The sequence below is a fragment of the Perna viridis genome, chromosome 1, assembly GCF_037379345.1.
Source record: "Perna viridis isolate PV_CMFRI_1.1 ecotype Kerala chromosome 1, ASM3737934v1, whole genome shotgun sequence".
NCBI classification, from domain to species: domain Eukaryota; kingdom Metazoa; phylum Mollusca; class Bivalvia; order Mytilida; family Mytilidae; genus Perna; species Perna viridis.
Genome location: NC_142445.1, coordinates 49017737 through 49037087, shown reverse-complemented (window position 1 = coordinate 49037087; position 19351 = coordinate 49017737). Strand labels below are relative to the sequence as shown.

The window sequence follows — 19351 nt, the reverse complement described above, 5'->3', positions numbered from 1 at the left end:
GGCATGTTAATCCATCCAACAGTTACATACATCTTTTTGTATGACCGCTTTGACCAAGCATGTCGACGCTCAGTACACCATAACAGTGTAAACCTCCCAATATAGAATTGTTTGATAAGTTTACCAGAATTGTTTTAGACATATTTGGGTCCAGGTATCTAGTGTGAAATTTTAACTACTCTATAGGTAATGACTTAAAAATGACTGAAAGCCAGTCTTGACTTCAAAATGGTCTTTTCATTCCCCCCAGAGTGACAAATTCTAAACAATAAAACATTTCCTATTGTTTTTTATGACAACTAAGTGTACATACAATGAAGTAATGAAGCTAGAGATAATACACAGATGGCAAAGGTGAGTTATTTTTTCATACTGAACTGTTTTTAGATAAACCAATTTCTTAATTTACAGTACATGTATCAGAATATTGAATTAAAGATAAAGTCATTTAAGATGTATGCCAAGGGCTGATTCAAGATTTCAGTTAGAAATAAAACCCAAGTGAAGCCATTTTTGGGAGTAGCCTTGCTAAAAAGTGAAGAATTCATGCAAACATTTTTTGTATTTAATTTTAGTAGGGTGGCACTCCTTGGATTTCTATATTTTCTACATAATCAACCAAACTATTTGAGCATTAGACCTTGGTTCTGTCTATATTGAATAGAAGTCTTCATCTTTGTGCAAATATATTATTTTATTGAATCTATAACAAAACAATACTACAACAACAAAATATACAAAAATCTTTATTTAAGGTGAAAACAATGCTGTAAGTAATGATTAAGCCACATAAAATAAATGGCTGTCCTAAGATACCCATTGATCATAATTTTAAGAATAATCAACAGAAATAGTTGTCACTTAGATTCACCATTTGATTACAAGATAGAAGGTATAATACATATATTTTCAGTACCAAAAATAGTACAGGTTTTAGAGGTAATTAGTTTGAATGATTAAAGCATAAAGTAGATGAGGCACAAAGGCTCAAATTGAACAATAAAAAATCTAAGCTTATAAAAAAAATGCATTTGTCACGCTATTGCTATAATGTTTACTTTAGATGAACCTCTTTTATAAATATTACGCAAGTGTACTTGTTAAATGTATTTAAAAGATTAGAAAAAAAAAATTATTGACAAGCAACAAAAAATACATACTGTGTTTAGAATAGAGCAGTCATGATTAATATAAGATTAAATGACATATAAATGCCTTTCTGAAATAACTGAACATTTGATAATTGCTAACAGTATGAAATATCTGTATGTAATGTATAAAATATGTTACTCAGCCTCCAAGTAATGGAGTTGTCATTAAATATATTTTCACCCTTGATGAAGTATTGCATAATTCGAATTTTATAAATTGTACACAGTAGTTGGTATATACTTATGTAAGAAGTATTTTTCAAACCTGAAGAAAAAATTAATATTAACAAAAAACAAATGTCTAAACCAATGGTGCAGAAATGGTGAAAAATGCTGGTCATTGACCGACATAATTTGCAAATGACCGATGACCATTTTCCACCTACATTGCTTGCTCTTAAGAAAGTTTAGTACTGTCAACTTCTTAATTTTTGCACCGGACAGATAAGTAAGTACCTACGAAAATATTCACACTATAAAACATTGATACCTGTGAATGTGTTCACTTGACAGCATCTGCAAAAATTAGCAGCCACAAATATTAATCTGTTAACAGTATTTTAAGTAAATCTGGATAAAAGAACATACTCTTGGCAACTCATATTCTGTGAGCATAATAATTTTTGTGGTATACCAATTTTTGCTATTTTTATGGTTGACAGAAAAAAGAGAAAAATAGTACTGGCAAAATTGGTTTTAATGCTTTGTAACTCTAATCATTTTTTGAAACCATAAAAAAAATTGATATCCATGAATGTGTGTACTTAACAGAACCCACAAAAATTAATTCATTTACAGTGCTCAATATCACTGTGTAACTCAGTTATATAGCTTTACTTCGGAGTAAGAGGTCAGAACAATATCCGTTTATTCAGGCTGTTAAAGATTACAAAATGAGTGCAATATACCAATACTCAATTTACATTTTTTTTTCAGTTTAGAAAAAAAAACCAAATGTCACAGTTAAAAACTCTTCTCATGACATATTTCATTAGAAGAGCTGGCATATCACAAGTAATTCACACAAATGGTTCAGTTTCTTAAAAATAGAACTTGCTTAATTGTATTAAGATTAAAAACATTGTTAATCACTTAATATTGACATAAAAAGGCTTGTTATGGTCATGTATGCTATGAAATTGATGTAATACCAAAAATATTCTCTTACTACATGTAAAAAAATTAATGATGTACTTAGTATCGACCATTACTAATATACAACTATCACATTGTAACACTATCACGATGTAATTGTATTGGACGGAACATCAAAAATTTACAATTCATAGCAGCAGTTGACAAATATGCATAGATGAGAAAAATATGAGAAGTTTATTTCACTACTAAAAAATTTAGATATAGCAATTCATACTACCACAAGATTTAAGCTTATAATTTGTTCCTTAGTCATCATTCTGTTGTTTTGAAGACAATACTAAAAATACTTTAAGTTAAATAAGTAGCCATTCACAAAAAAATATTCATACATTAATCAAACACCTAGCAAAGCTTTAGAAATCATAATTCAAATGTGCACAATTTTTGAAAAATAGCTGTGTATATACTTAAAACAACAATCAATCAATCAACCATCTATTACAATTAAGCAACATAAGAAGTAAATCAATCCTCGTCATTTTTGTCATAAAAAAGCTTACAAAATGTTATAACAGAAGCTTTGAAAAGACATGCTGAAAGAACTTTTAACCCCCCCCCCCCCCAACCCCACCCCAGTCAAAAAAAAAAAAGACTGTAACACCAAAATTTTTCCTAGTAATGCCCTTTACTAGAAAACATTATATATATACCAGTAATTATATCTTCATTTGTTTGTATTGGTATACTTTTTACAATATTATGGTATTTGCTACAAAAAATAAAGATTAATCATTTATTGGTTTCTCTTTATCCTATAAGGATCTAGTGTAATTAATTTTTGTCTGTTCACCAGGAATTGTAAGGTTTAGTCCATGGGCTAGATTGAATTTTTTATAATACTAAGATCATGGCCTCATCTAGACAGGTCCTCTATACTGTTAACTATTACAATTTGACCTAAATGTGCAAAAATGTGCTCACTTACATTTGGATTTCAAGTAAAGCTAAAATCACACTTCTAACAATGGAGATCATAAAATAAAATGTGGTCCCTAGAAAACACCATTTTGTAAGAAGTAGAAAATCATCATCTACAACTAACAATAACATGGCTGCCTAGCCTTCCTTCAGGTAGATGGGTGTGGAAGAATTTACCACACTGTCGATATCCACTCTGGGATAGAAATACAGAAATGTCAAAATGAAGAGTATTAAAATATACTAAATGACTAGGTAAGGAGGTCTTTTGCTGTTTATATTCCTTTTTTAACCAGTCTTCTGGATCTTCGTAAAATATCTCTGCTTCGTCCTTGTAATCTTCTTCCTGGTTGAGATTAGGTTCACATGTCAGGAATCTCATGGTAATATTACGGTGGATATAACTAGAAAAAAAAAGGCAATTACAGGATTTGTCAATTTGTGAAACTGGTGATTGAATTCAGCATCATGTTGCAGTTTCTCATCAACCACAATACAAATATAAAACCAAAAAAAACCCAAACTTTTTTTGTTCATTTCAATCACTATCTACAAGCTCATGAAATTTTGAAAGAATAGCACGCTTAAGACCAAAATAAGTGAAACATTTTTATACATATAGATCATGTATATCTTAATACAAGATAAAACAGACATAAAACATTCAAATCTGAGGGAATATAAATTCTAAATCTATTGTATATGACTGAATTATCAAAGCATGTAACAAAAACAATTCCCATACATTATTTTCGTAACATATCATATAAAGGTTTTATAATCAAAATTCAAAACCTTTTAATTTTTTTTTCATATTCTAGATTCAGACAATTGAAAAAACAAAAAAAAAACCATAGTATACATTATCACAACAAACCTGTAATAAGGGGTAGAATGGCATGGCATTAAAAACAGGACATCCATATCCTTCTCCAAACTCTCATCATACAAATACTTCATTACAACAGTTGTCCCCCTTTGATGCATGACACCAAAATACATTGCAGGTATCAAATTCAAGCCTATCATAATGAAAACTAGATATTTGGCTTTTGTCAAATTTCTCTTGTGTTTTCGTTGTTGTTTTTCAAAAGGATCCTCGCTGACAAGCTTCTGAGGTGTATGTGATGGATCTATAACTTTATCTGTACCACCTTCAGTCTCTTTGGATTCATCAATGGGACCATCTATGACATGAACTGTATTGGTTATTAGTTGTGTAGTTGGAGGAGAGAGAGAATTATCACTGCTGACTATACTGTCTGAACTGTTTGTTGTCTTAGTTTGAACACCATCAGATTTTTTACGTAACTTTTTCTTTTTAATTCTTGGTTTTCGACAAAGACTGTTGAAGTAAATGCCACAGTAATGCATGGAAACAGGTAATATGGGCAGGAGGAACCGGAATTCTTTGTGAGATAAAAAGCTGTTAATATAAAAAATAACATTCAGACTTACTTTTGCAATTGTGAAAAATGGTAAATATCAAGGAGTAAATGACAATTAAAAAGCAGGTCACTTAAGTCTGTATAAAACATTTTGTGTGATAACAAATGAAATATCAGTATTTGAATTTTAAAACTGTTGTAACTATTACCAGTAACAGCTGGTTGACCAAACCCTCACTTATAATACTTATAATACATTAAACAATGTTGGTGTATTTAAAAGTATAATATTACAAAAAAATCATACTTTAAAGTACAACTTATATTCTTTAATAAGGTAAGAACACAAATAAAATTTAAGAAACAAAAAATAACCAAAATAAAAACAGGCTGACACATACTCTTGATAAATAAAACAAAATGACAATATTTTTTTTTTAAATCGTCATGTTGTGAACTGCAATAGCATCAAATTTTAAAAACTTGAGGTATGAAAAACAGACAAGCAAATGAACTAACACATAAATATTTAAAAAAATGGTAGGTAATTTTCTCAGATCATAGAGATATTGGTTGTCTAAAACAAATGTTTATCATACTGTTATATGATGCAGTTTTCTGACCATCAATTATCAGACTGATATAAATTTATGTACAAATATCTAACAAATAAGTGTTTAAAAGACTAACTGAATACATACAGGAATTCCTACCTATAGAAGAAAACTGTCCATACAATAAGGAATAGCAGGACTTTATTTTGGGCTTTCCAAGCTCCAAGTATAAAAGGAAACAAATGAACAGTCATGATCACAGGATAACCCTGTGTTAAGTACCAGTGCCAAGGATGCGTCCCATAAAATGAACCTCCACCTTTCAGAATGTTAAATTCTAAGAAATTCATTTGCACCAGTATCCAATCACCATAAAACCACCTATCAATTAGTATGCTTAAAACTAGTACAGAGGATCTGAAATTATAAAGAATAAGTAAATTATATGCCACTGTACACAATAAATTAAAAAAAAATAAAACAATAGGACAAAAGAAGTCTCTGTCAGACAATAAATTCCAGCATGACTTATTGATCATTGTTAAAATTATAAAAAGAAATGTGATGTGGATTATCATATTTGATATATCATGAAGAATATGGGCTGATAGTTATTGAAAAAAAAATATTTTCAGGGCCATGGGATATATGATTACAATGACAGAGAATATGAGCTTACAGGACCTTGACAAAATTAATACCAATAGTTGTCATTTTTTTCTACTGCCTTGTTTCAAGGCAGAATCCCTAGTCACTATTAATTTTAAAACCATGCACAAAGTAATACATCTTTTACTGTCAAATCATTACATGGTACATTATACCTTAATCACTAAATGTAAATTTTCTAGCATCACATGATCAGACACTTACCCAACATAAACATAATATCTTATAACTTTGTACAGGTTGTGTGTAGATTGTTGTAAGTGCCATGAACACAAGAGTAACCAAATAATGGCTGCTGTAGGTCTGACTAGAACTGATAAAGCTGCAAACATTACAAACTTCCCGGTTGATGTGCTGAAAAAAATATAAAGTATATGTATACAATAAAGTAGGGAAAAAAAGTTGATATTTCACAGAAGGTAAGCTGGAAGAACTGATCACTACAGATGAATCTCATTAAAACAATTAACATTATAACCATTTCATCTTCATAAAATGGAATAAGTAAATCAAGATAAACAAAATTCAAGACAATAGCAAAAAGACTTGAACAAATAAATCTGTAAGCATACACCACGCACAGACTAGAAATACTGTGAGCAAATGCACAAAGAGTATACCCTGTACTTCAAATGGAGTTATACGTAAAACCCTTAAGTTAATTATAATAAATATCTACATATGATATTCAACCTTCCTATACAGTTTCATCAAAATACTTTGAGTGTAATAGAAGGAGTTGTGCTTTTGAGGTTTTAACATGAAAAACCCTTCAGTTGGATCATCTCCCTTTGGAGACCAACAGTATTTGATATCTTCCTCCATGCACTCTTACATATTATTTTCACCCTTCCTATTAAATTTCATCAAATCATTTGACTAGTTAAGGAGGAGTTGCACTTACAAGAAATGAGGACAGACAGACAGATAAGGTGATTCTTATTACCACCCTAATCTTGTTTAGGTGAGAGATTCTAGTATGTTACGTTTTCTATAATGACAATTTCAAAATAAAATCATTTCCATCCATATTCAAACTGGCCTTATCTATAAAATGTCACAGTAGTTGGAATATTATGCTGTAAATAATATCATACAGAAATAGATAAATCAATATTGAGCTTATAAACTGTGCACAGAAATCAACTGAAAACACAAATACATCAATGAATATTTAATGTGTTAGATATTGGTAGAATTATCCAATGCCAGGGGTAAAATTAGGAAATACAAAGCTGGTAGCCCAGACCATATTTTTGTGCAATATTTTCTATTCGTTCAACTAAATTTAATTTTACCCCAAAACTTCGGTAGCCCAGCTCAAAATCTAGGAGCTTGGGCTACTAGGCGACTGCTAATTTTTATCCCTGATATGCAATTGTTTTAACAATTATATCACCATTGTAAATATATTTCTTATAGAATATCTGTGTGAAATTTTACTTCACTGTTTTAAATTTAAACTCATTGTATCACTGTGTAGTACACATGAGTCAGTCAATATACTATAAATTCCGAATTTATTGTGTGCTGGTACTGTAATAGTACTATATTTCAAGGGGTACCAGTTTTGTTGTACATATATACACAATTCAGTCATACCACATAAAATTCTCCACATTGAAATTTCTATTTAAAACTACAATGCTCTTATGAAAAACATTAACTTAAAAGACAGGCAATGAAAGCTGATTTCTACAATCAACAGTATATCAAATTTCAGTCCATCATATGATTCAATTTAAACAATTAATCAGCTTAAAAGAACATTTTCTGATCATGTAACTGAATGATATCTTTATTAAATTAATGAGGCAATATAAACATCTGTTATGTTACATTTACAGCAGTACATTAATGTATGTACCCTAAATAATTTATTTCAATAACTCATATGTGAAATAAATTATTAATACCACTCTTGGAATTTTTCCAACCAAAACATTACAACACTCTCCTATTGTGACATTAACTGTAATTGTTGTCACTGTTAATTTGGAAGATCAACCTACTGATCACACTATTTAAAATTTATTTAAAAATCTTTAAAAAAAATTATTAAGAAAATCAATATCATAAGTATGATAATCTAATTTTAGGTTTTTTTGAAAGTTTAAAGCTACCAGGGAAAAACTCCTAATGAAAATTAACTAGCCCACAATTAAAGACTGCATTCACTTCCTTAAAACATCCTTTCAGAAATTCAAGTTTATTTCTTACAAAAGGTAAAGTGGAATATAACGAGATTACTTTCCCACACCAAACTTCAACTTGCCTTGAAGGATGGAACATTGGCATCCTAGTATACTGATAACAAAAATATAGTTACTCCTGCTAATAACACTTGAAAATTTAACTTGTGCAAGGAACTGCATTCTTCAACACTCATGATCGTATGATAATATATTACTTATTCACTGTTTCCAATTACATTGGTATTTACATATAAATACCTAAGGTGTATTGGTAGAGTTTTTTCCTGAACTGGACATGTGTATTAAGAAAGCAGTATACATAATGCAAAAAAAAATTACTGCCAAATTATGCACTTATGAAATATTTCTGCATTATTTTATAGGTATGAATGGATTTTCACTGGGCTTGGGCCATCAGTCTAGTGCTTACTTCACTACCTAATTAACTGCCTTGCAATTATCATAAGATATGAAATTCTTTTCAATTGATGTAAAGTAGTAGTCTTTTTACTATTGTAATACAGTGTATGTGATTTACCCTAATTTTTTGTTATAAGCTGCTTTATATGTCTTTATGATGAATTGCACAATTATTCATTCCAATCTATCTACTCTTACGAGATAATCTGCATTGGTAATCAAACAGTCTCTGTTGTATTTTAGTGTCATTTACAGAGTTTTCTCACTTAATTTTGAACTCTAAAGTACATTCTTTCTAATTCCAATCTCCTAAGAACTAAGTTATATGAAAAGCAAGATGTAAATTCTGTTTACTATAACATTTTAAAGAAAATATCAAAAATAAAAATATGCTGGCTTTCCAACCTTGAATCACATTTTGCATGATTCTTATCTGGAGTGCTACTTAATGATTTACAGGAATAAAATTTACCTCTTGCTCTTGGGCCATGGATAGTAATAAAGAGCTACAGTAACAAGAACAGTTTCCATGGAGTTGGTTAATGTCCGTGTTATACAGTAAAACATAAACCAAGATGTCACTTGACAAAACAGAGACCACTGAGCTGTTGCCCTATCTGTCAGTTTCCATGACAACTTGAACAGGTAAAGGTCACAAAATGCTGCAAAAACACCTTGAAGAATTCTGGGAAGCTTGATCTAAAATTGACAATATATATACTTTAAGACATTTCACCTCATATAAGGTAATATTCCTGACACTTTAAAGTATTACATAATATGGGTACATACATGTAACAGTAAGTGTAATTTCTTTTACAAGATCTGTTTTCTGAAATAAATTTGCTATAAATTTAAAGGTGACCTCCTTTTAAGCAAATATGCCATACATGGTCAGATTTATACAAGTACCGTTTGTTTGCCTTTTCAACACAAAAATACTAGTAAGTAAAATATTGTTTTTATTATATACCACAAATGTATAGTACCAGTATTACTTGAATTAAACTTATTATCAGTAACTTCTACAATGAGTTGCCAAGAGACTTTTGTCCTGTTGATTAAATTGTAACTCTAACGATTCTGCAGAATTTAATTTTCTGCTATACAACAGTTTTCATTTTTCAGTAATGTGCCAAAAGTGTAAAAATGGGTCAGAGACAGAAATATTCAGTTGCCATAAAATTGGTAAACAGGAAGTAGACGTGAGACAGACCCAAAATCACAACCCACTATATGAGACCCTATACTAAAGTTGTGTACCAAATAATGGTATCTTGTGGCTGTGATATATACTTGCTGAGAAAAATGTCACAAAAATATTTTTCCCATCCTCCTGCTCGACCTACATTCACCGTTTTATATAGCAATTTTCACAAGTGCAAACCGGCCAAAAATATTTCAAACAAATTAATGATGCTACATCAGTTATGGCAAAAGAACTTTTTATCTTTTCCGGTTTAAGAATTATAAACTAATAAAGGGAATCTCACCATGCACTATTCATAACAATGACAGTCATAAGCATATGCTTAAACTTACTAAAAGAATCCTATTATCCAGTCCAAATACTGCCAAGAATTTGTACAAACATGCATAAATAAAAGGGTAAATGTATCCTCTTAATCCATGTTGCCATTCCCAAGTTAAGTAGCCATATCTGAAAATAAAAAATCTAGCAATGCAAACTTCTATTATTAAATACATAATTATACATGTTTTTCTTTTGACAAGCATTCCAACGATTTTAAAGTCTCTGATACACTTCACTCTGATCATTTAATGTCTCAGTACTACAGTTTGATAGTGAAGGAATATCTGATAGTAATTATATTTAATAAAATAACATAAATATTACAGAGAAATTTGTGGCAAGTCTAAAATCAGATTAACAATAAGCTTTTTCTATCAATTCTAATGATAACACCTATTTTCCCCCTTTTAGCCCCTTATTTCCAAAATGGATGGGGCAATAACCTCCAAAAACTATTGGGCCCTTTGCCATATTCCTAATAACAATGTCTTAAAATTTCAAAAAGATAAGATAAGTTTTACTCAAGTTACGTAAATAAACTTAAGTTAACGGACACCAACAACCATGTTGCTGACAGGATGGTACAATTATATGATGCATTCTTTTAAAAATGCATTATAACCAACTAACTTTGCTTGTAAGAAGTGAGTTATACAGTTCTAATATTCAAAATATTTAACACTAGTAAGAGAGAAAATTGGAGTCCTATCATAAAAGTTAATAAAAATACGTTGTCACCATACATATATACTTTACATAGAAAAATTCTATCAATAAAAACAATATCAACACATGTTAAAACATACCCAAAAACCATATTATGTGCCACCTCCAGCGACTGCCAGTACTCATCAGGAACAAAGGATGTCTGAATCAAAAGGGCATTAGAAATTCTAAATGCTAGTAAACCTAAAAATATGGTTTTCTCTGAGGCCATGATCTTCTTAACAACTGATGGTCCAAGGATTTCATCATCAAATAAATACCCCTCTTCTTCTTCATCAACCTCATGGTTCTGTTCATCATCAGAAGTGATTGGTGAACTTGGACAGCTATTTCTGACTTTGTTCAAGTCATCTTGATTATGTTTAATCTTACGTCTTCTGATTGTAGCAGCTCCTTTGCCATCCTTGGTCATGTTTCTTGTCAAGTCAATTCAGTAAACCATATCAATATTGAAACCTACAAACAAAGAGTAAACTACAGGTATTCAGAAATAAATTTGAAATCTTACCTTGCAATCATGTATGTAGCAGAGTAGATGTAAATTGTTTTATACAGTAATCATGCAGTCAAACTTCACATGCTTCAACATGGATGACTTAAAACAACCAGGACTTCTTACTCACATTTTAAAGTACAAACTTATTCTGTTGTTTATTCATTTTAGATACATGTAACCATGGAGTTCTTACACATCAATTTCTAAACACTTTCTGAAACCTAAGTGTTTGTCCCAAGTGTCATAATAAACAAGCCAAAAATTTTCAACTATCATCCTAATAGCCTGACAAGCAATAGAGCATATAATAATCAAGTACATGCAAATATACTTAGAATCAGATATCATTGAACAAGAACAAGCAGGCTTCAGACAATACAAAAGACCAGACAACACATCCATCATAATTTATTAAAGATACTGTCCTGGCAAAAAAAGTAACACTTGCTGTCTTCATAGATTTACAAAATGCCTTTGATAAAGTATGGAAAGATGGACTTTCTTCACTATGTTAAAATGTTGATTTAGTTTGTTGTACCCTGTCCTTATTCTGAAGATGACAGTGTGTTCAGGTCTTGACAGCAGGTGGTAACTGTTCTGTTGTGGTGCTTACAGTACAGAGATTTGACGATAGTCTTCATCTCTGCTAGGCATCTGGATTTTCCTGCTGTTGTTGTCCAGCACGTTTTTTGCTAAAATGTCAGCTTGTCCATTACAATATACTACACAATGAGAAGTGATCTACTGTAGCACTATTGTACAGCTTTTGATGTTGAATAATGACTATTTTAGAAATGATAGCCTGTAGTTTGTCAAAGCCTAAGTACAGAGAGGGCATCTGTCAGGAAAATGACTGGAGATGTGTTTTTGACATTGTTTGTGATGGTACATGTTTGTCCTTGGTGCATCACAGATGATGGCTTCTTCTTTAACTTTGTAGTTGGAACAATACAAGCCTATTGATATTGTGTCAGCTTTGATACTGGATGTACATATACATGTACAATATATATATATAAACAGCTCCTCGTTTTTTGTTGCATTTGGGGCTAATTCATAGGTGAATACTCTTATCCAAAATGTTAGTGGGTGCTGTTCTTTTAGCATGGTCATAGTCAAAGTTTTTCTTAACAGCATCAGATTGTTCAATTTTGGAATTGATGTTAGGTACTGATGCCTTGATGCTGACATTTCTCAGTACATCCTTACATTCATTAAGCAAAGTGGTATTTAAATAATGTAGGTACAAGCCCTTGTTTCTATCAATAAAAGAAGTTTAATATCCACATGTACCCGGGTAAATTATGTGTAGATAATAAACAGGTAAAGTTTCACTGTCTGACAGTGAGCAGATCTTGCCGTTTTCAAGATAAAAGCAATTCTTGCCAATCTGCTTACTAAAATTTTATTCCTCAATGAAAATCATTATTGTGGATAGCTCATTTTTGAGAGCAAAATATCAGCAATCTGTTTCAAAGTTTTTTCTTAAATATTGGGCATAAACTTGTTTCACAGGAGAAGACAAAAAATTTGGTTGGCGAAAAATACTGGCTGGCCAGAACTACTCCTTGACCAGCATCATGTGGGTAGTAAAGCCCAATAATTGTTAGGAAAAAATACCTGTGGGTATGTCACTGGAAGTTAATTTTTTGCTGTGTTTGAGTTTGTAATCTTAATCCACAGGAACACTATAAAAAACCAATATAAAGGCAGAGATGCAATTAACTGCCAGACCTGACAGACAGAATGCAAACAGGTCTGGCAAAAACAATTGTTGTGCAGGACCTAATGGCAGGCAATATTTTGTCTGCATGAGTCTTCCAAAACTTAAATCACTGTCAGTTCACACAGTATTTTGTTTAGAAAATATTGTAATCAACTTCAAAGAAGTAAACTCTCTTGTCCCTTAGCTTCATTCTTAGTAATCTTACATGTATATCCAGAACCAGTCATTTTGTACCATGTCCATTATGACCAACACAATATCATATCTGGTATTATAATCTTGCTTTTCTGGAAGTAGCTCTGTTGTCAGGAATATGCCATGGCCAATCAAATCAATAAAAATTGTTAAGAATTTCATTGATTTGGGACAATTTTCACAATGACTGTTATGACAAAATACTACACTTCTACTAGGGAGGTCGGTAGTGCGTTTATCGATATTCTTGCGAGAGCAAAATTCTCAATTTTTAGTCAACTTTAACACGTTAGAAAATGGTTAAAAATCCATTGCATGACAAAAAAAAATATATGTAATTGAAGATGAGACATTTCTCTTTCTAAATATACAACTTTCATTGTTATTGGAGTTGATGGTCATTTGGTACAAACGTTTGAAGTGACGATACTTTGAGAAAAATGGCCGTCTGAAAAACTATGTGTCAAAGATCATACCTATTTCAAAATTCATTCCGCAAGCTATTACTGGACCGATTTTCTTCATTTATGGCTTAAATTTTTGGAAATATCTTCAATTTTGATAATCCGGTTGTCAGGCTAATTTTTTTGTTACAAAACATATTTTTGACGTAATTTTAAGGAAAAACATGTTGAAAAAAAATAGTTTTTGCGTACCCGGAATGCACTGACAGTCGGATTCCGAAAATTTAATCCTTTCTGCGTCCATCCGTAACCCTGGTTTCAGAAGAAAAACAATAATAGCTTGCGGAATCGATTGGATATTAGGGTGGTCAGGGCGTGGTTTTCACAAAAATTAAAGCGGGACCGGTTATCGTTCTTGCTAACCGGATGTTACTGATCCGCCATAGCTTCTGTTAAGATTTTCGAACACTCGGGGATAAATGCCTTTTACCGACTGTTTTCTGGACGGATTTTTGACTGGTGGTGCAGACAACGATGGACCTAGGCCATGGAGGCCAATCACTTACCGTAAGTACCTAAATTATGTCTAATATAAGCCTAATCGCCCTGTTTCCGTAAGGTCAAATTCTAGAATGACCTTTTATCATCTGCAAGCTTAAAAACTATATTCACCTTCTTGGAAGGTCTGATTTTCGTTTGATTCTGCATGAGCTGATTTAAAAAAGATCACTCTCATTTAGCATTAGTTGGAATATGTTTCCATAACATTTTTATTAAAGGATGAATATGTAATGAGGTAAATTCTCCCAACGTTTGATTGCAATCCATTCAAAATCTTTCGGACTTTATCGACTTTCCTATATTATTGGAAGTCTCTGTATTTTACCTTGCTTTTTTTCTATTGGTTGGGAGAATCTGCACATATTGCATTTAATTTCCTTGATAATTCAATTTTAATTTATATGTAGTGCCCAATTTATATGAAACTCACATGTTTAAGCATAAACCTTCTTTATATTTATTTTAACTGTTTTATTTATTCAAAATTATCATATGTAGAAAAACAAAATCAACCTTAAATTGCTTCTCCAAATGATACACAACTTTTTTTTCTGGTTTTCATTTTATCAGTTCATATATATTAATTATGACTTTTATTAGAACAATTATCATGTAGCCCTGCTTGTACTTTACTTGATAAATAGAACTTATTTGATGAGATTTATATATGTGGCAATTGCATATTTTACATATGACCTGCATCTTCTTAAGTTTACTTTATATATTCATATTGTACAATTTTTAACAGCTAACTTACATATTCATTTTTTAGAGGATTGTAGATGCTCTACTTATTTAATATTCATATACATGTACAATTGCTTGGAAAAGGTTTAAAATCCTAGTAATATACATTATTTATCATTAAATTTCAATTAATTATGGTTTAATATTTTTTCGGCCTTTTTAGGATCACATTGATTGACTCATAATACCAATCTTTTGTTGTATGTATATGAAACATACTTGTACTATGTTTTTTCTTCTAATTATTGATTTATTTCAGAAGAAAGTATTAGTAAACAGGCTGCCTAAATATTTATTTTATTTTGTCATATAAAAAGTAAACTGTGATGTAAATTTTATTATGATTTAGTTTTATTTTCTGTTTGTTTTTCATCATTTTAGTTTCATTTTGTTGAGTTCTGGAGATATTTCGAATTCATGGTAAGTTAGTTTTTATACTTTGATTTAGTTTAGTAGCTTTATTTATTTTAATAATAAAACTTTTGAGTCTTTTAATTATGGTAACAAATAAGCATTTACATTTGAATCATATATTACTTACAAGAACTGTCGATTAGTTTTGTGTTTAGACTCTGCTTTAAAACTGCCTCACAGTACATATTCATTGAATACCACTACTTGTTTATTTCAGATGGCCTGAGCAGCATAGTGGGCTATGCTATGAGACGAATATGGGTGGAGTCTGAGGTAGGACCATCTGGGGTACAGTAAGTAGGGTAGTTACAGACACACCTGAACCCGATAACCTGATTGGTAAGAGAGTTCAACACTTGATAGAAGAACCAGACGGATCACGCAGCGAAATTATTCATATTAAGTTATTTAACATAACATTAATATAACCTTATAAAACAATCTTCTTGTTTTGAAATGAAGATAATTAATCTGGAAAAGGAAGTTTGGTGTTTTTAACTCCTCGCCACATCTTTTGTCAACCGCTTTGTGAGCAACCAACATCAAATAAAGTTTTACATTTTTTCAGATTGTTAGCAAACCAGATTATGATTTAATAGAAAGTAAACTAACTGTAAGTAAATTGATAAGGTAAATGATGTTAATAGGTGTAATGTCCTTATGTACATAATCTCTTTTGTAGATTTGGCAGACATAGTAGATCCTGGTGAAGAAACCCTTCTGGCCTGAAATGGAAACTTCGAAAAGTTCATTAAACTTAATCAAATGATGATATTTTGTTTATTATCATTTAATGTACATAATAGTACACATGAGGAAACAGCTAGGGCTTCAAAGTTCCATAGTGAAAGGATGCGCATTGGTTCAAGTCAATGTATTCATACAAATTTTCTCAATTTCTTGGGAAAACAGCATTTGTTTTTGAAATTTTATTCAATTTTAACATAATAATGAGATTATTATTATGTTAAAAGACCCTATTTAAACAAGAAAACATTACAAGACTACATTAGGAATCTTAGAATTGACCAGACCTTGATATAATATTATTTTGCCACTTTTTGCGGCAAAAATGTATGTTTATTTTGATTATCGTCTGGCTTCATTTAAGGTATAGGCCTAACAAATTTTCATCCACATTAAACATTTTATAGCAAAATAAGATGAAAGTATCTTCATGTGATAGCTTAGATTCTAAGCTTTAAAATGGTACCACATAAGTATATGGTAGGTTGATATTTTGATCAATATAAGCATAAATATGCGTTTTTTTTTTTAAATCTGAAATTTTCAAAAATGTTCGATTTACCCCCATTTTTCAACATTTGCTTGTTGGTTTTTAAATATAATTCAATTATTTCTTGATAAAAATGTGTTTTTACATATTTAATCACAATAACAATAACTGTCATGTGCTAAAAACTGCTTTTAAATTCAAAATGTCTTTTTTTGTCTGACCTTTCGCCATTTTTTCCACTGAAAATAGCTCTAAAATTTACCCTAAAATGTAAATTTTCGACCTCAAAAAATTTTTTTGAGCTGAAAAACATGATTTTTCAAGTCAAGCAACTTTATTGCCACACAAAACAAGTGACAGAAAAAATTAAATATTTTTTTTGAATTCTTAGTAAGCAAAAATGTATTTTTTTGTTGAAAAAACGCATTTAAAAAAAAGGGGGTCTGCCGCAGTGTTTCTGATTCCAATGAAAAACAAATCAGAGGTTTTGACATAATATTTGTTTATTTATTTCTGTTTAATGGATTACTCTTGAAAGAACAGCAAAGTATCAGATTTCTACTACCTTCCAATTTCCAAATATGAATATCCAAAAATGGCACTTTAATTCACGATGCTGTTGACACATTGCAAAAAAAAACTAAGTCCAAAGTGTTTTTTTGCCAATTTTAAAAAAGTGTAATTTTCTTTGTATCTAAGATACAAGTTTCCTGAATGGCTTAAATCAAAGTATGAAATGGCTTTATTTAAATGATTAAGACACAATGTATGAATTTATTTACCTGTTTGACTTATGTGGGCCACAGAAGTGCCCAAAATGTGACATTTTTGCCTTCGCAAGAAAAATGACCAAAATTTTGAACTTTAAATTGTAATAACTTTTGAACCCCTTGACCGATTTTAAAAATTTTTGCACCAGTAAGTTACATTTCTTGGGCTCTTTCAAACTAATATAAACTTGTACATTTTCTATATACTTCATATTTTGACTGACCTCCCTACTTCTACAGGGTTTCTATTCTAGTTGACATTTATTCCTTATTTTGTTTTTGTTTATAATTCAGATCTAGCAAAAAGTTAATACATGTAGGGCTAGCAGAACTTGCTACTCTGTCGAGCTGACGGCCCCAAATTATTTCTGAAAGAAAAATAAAATAGCAATTACCAGAAAATAGCTCCGGACACTGAATCCTAATGGGATTATTACCAAGCAAGATCTTACTTAAAAAGTGTGTACATCATTTCAAGTAAAGTACATCTTCTCCATCGCCATAAATACAAGCGTTGACATGAAATGTAGATCTGTAAACAGGCAAATCGATCTTTCAAACTTCATCAATAATTGACACGGGCGATAACTGCGATAAATCAGTGATTCAACGTAAATAAATGGTTCGAGAAAAGAGTAAATAGGCTATACTGAAAGCGCACTGATGATGTTGATAATTCATAGTATTTGTAACCAGAGAAACGGAAACGAAAATCAATGCAATATGAAACGATATCACAATTAAAACAAAAAAATTACCACTAACCAAAAGAATTCAATAAAATTCTGTACAAAATATTCCGAATTGCCTTTTGTTGATGTGAAAAAGATTTTCTGATTTTTTTTTAACTTGGTCGCACGTTTGGTCAAATAGCATGCAGGAAAGTTTTCAAACAGATCCTATTACATTCTGAATCTATTATATTTGCTTGAAATAATTAGTGTCAATGACAATGTAAGAAAAAGTTTTAATCTGACTTAATAGAAAATTTCATAATACTTACCGCTTTACTCTTAACGATGACTTAAATAAAACCCATGTATGGTCTATTTGTGGCCTGAGCGATGGATCGTACGTCGCATTCAATTCGCGCAAAACAGAAAGCATGACAGACTCTAAAAAGACCAACAAACCTTATCGCCCAGAATTGTACTTTTACGATGACTTCGTAGCCCAAGTAAAGAAGCATTTCTAATATGACGTCTTCATATCGTCAAACAGTACATGTCGGTACAACCCCACCTTTAGCACCTGCGCACTGTCTCTTTTCTTTCGCTGTCGCTTCGAGACAAAACACTCATTTAAAAACGTTTGCGCAATGATTTAACGGCTGAGAGGTATCTAATTGAAATCAATTATATAAATACACACATTCAATACATACGATGACATAAATATGCAAATTTAATCCAACTTCCGTACGAGGGAGGTTAAAGGGAACAGCCGTTATTTTGGCTACGCCTAGGAAAATTTTTGTCACAAAAAATACCGTACTTGTCATATTAGAAAAGAACTAATTTCTTCCGGAGGTAGATTTGTACTCATTTTGACACGGGTTTGGCATTTATATTCTCATTTAGTACCTCGCTGTCGCTCGGTGTTAAATAATCGAATATAAATGCCGTACCCATATTAAAATTAGTACAAATCTACACCCTCATGAATTATTTCTTAATTATAACTTAGGTTTTACAGTATCTGATAACGGTGGGTGGAATAGTCATACTGATTTTCAATCAAAACATATAATCGTTTAAACATATAACGAAAATTTAAAGTATTTTTGGATAGACGGACTATAAAAAACTTAACATAATTTTATTAGACTGATTCTTGAACATGCCGATGTAATATGGGATACAAACACTGCTATTTTTAAAAAAAACCCTCAAAGTTGAAAAAAATTAAATTGGACCAGCAAGAATAATTACAGGGGGTACTAGACTAACATCAATTTACAATTTATATATAGGAACTGGATGGCAGAAATTATATGTGTTCGGCCAGAAAATCACAAATTAACACTAATGCACAAGATTTTGAACAACATGACACCGTATTATCTTCAAACTATGATTCCAAACAGAG

The 19351-nt window shown here is 31.0% G+C and overlaps 1 protein-coding gene and 1 long non-coding RNA gene across 6 annotated transcripts; one reads left to right on the top strand and one right to left on the bottom strand.

The window, feature by feature from the left end:
• Window positions 1-730: 730 nt before the first annotated feature.
• On the bottom strand, window positions 731-17863 carry LOC148629138 (GPI alpha-1,2-mannosyltransferase 3-like). 2 transcript variants are annotated; one of them, XM_088544820.1, is made up of 8 exons: window positions 17659-17863; window positions 10794-11169; window positions 9996-10113; window positions 8926-9152; window positions 6043-6192; window positions 5329-5586; window positions 4105-4653; window positions 731-3631 (listed from the first exon to the last, which is right to left on the bottom strand). In XM_088544820.1, the coding sequence occupies exons 2-8, from the start codon at window positions 11123-11125 to the stop codon at window positions 3337-3339; spliced, it is 1929 nt and encodes a 642-aa protein (XP_088400946.1). In that variant the 5' UTR covers window positions 11126-11169; window positions 17659-17863; the 3' UTR covers window positions 731-3336. The 2 variants fall into 2 exon arrangements, with proteins under 2 accessions (XP_088400946.1, XP_088400943.1); XM_088544817.1 differs by having other exon boundaries at window positions 17716-17863.
• On the top strand, window positions 13352-17497 carry LOC148629139 (uncharacterized). 4 transcript variants are annotated; one of them, XR_015915097.1, is made up of 3 exons: window positions 13392-14101; window positions 15224-15262; window positions 15474-17497. It is a non-coding gene; the product is annotated as an uncharacterized LOC148629139 (long non-coding RNA). The 4 variants fall into 4 exon arrangements; XR_015915096.1 differs by having other exon boundaries at window positions 13352-14101; window positions 15224-17497; XR_015915095.1 differs by having other exon boundaries at window positions 13352-15262.
• Window positions 17864-19351: the final 1488 nt, after the last annotated feature.

What these genes read in the sequence shown, in the direction of transcription:
- LOC148629138 (XM_088544820.1), bottom strand. Translation starts at nt 11,125, where the DNA reads ATGACCAAGGATGGCAAAGGAGCTGCTACAATCAGAAGACGTAAGATT. An exon ending in AGATATTATGTTTATGTTGG is followed by an intron (nt 5,587 to 6,042) that starts GTAAGTGTCTGA and finishes TTATAATTTCAG; the next exon opens with ATCCTCTGTACTAGTTTTAA. An exon ending in TGGACAGTTTTCTTCTATAG is followed by an intron (nt 4,654 to 5,328) that starts GTAGGAATTCCT and finishes TTATATTAACAG; the next exon opens with CTTTTTATCTCACAAAGAAT.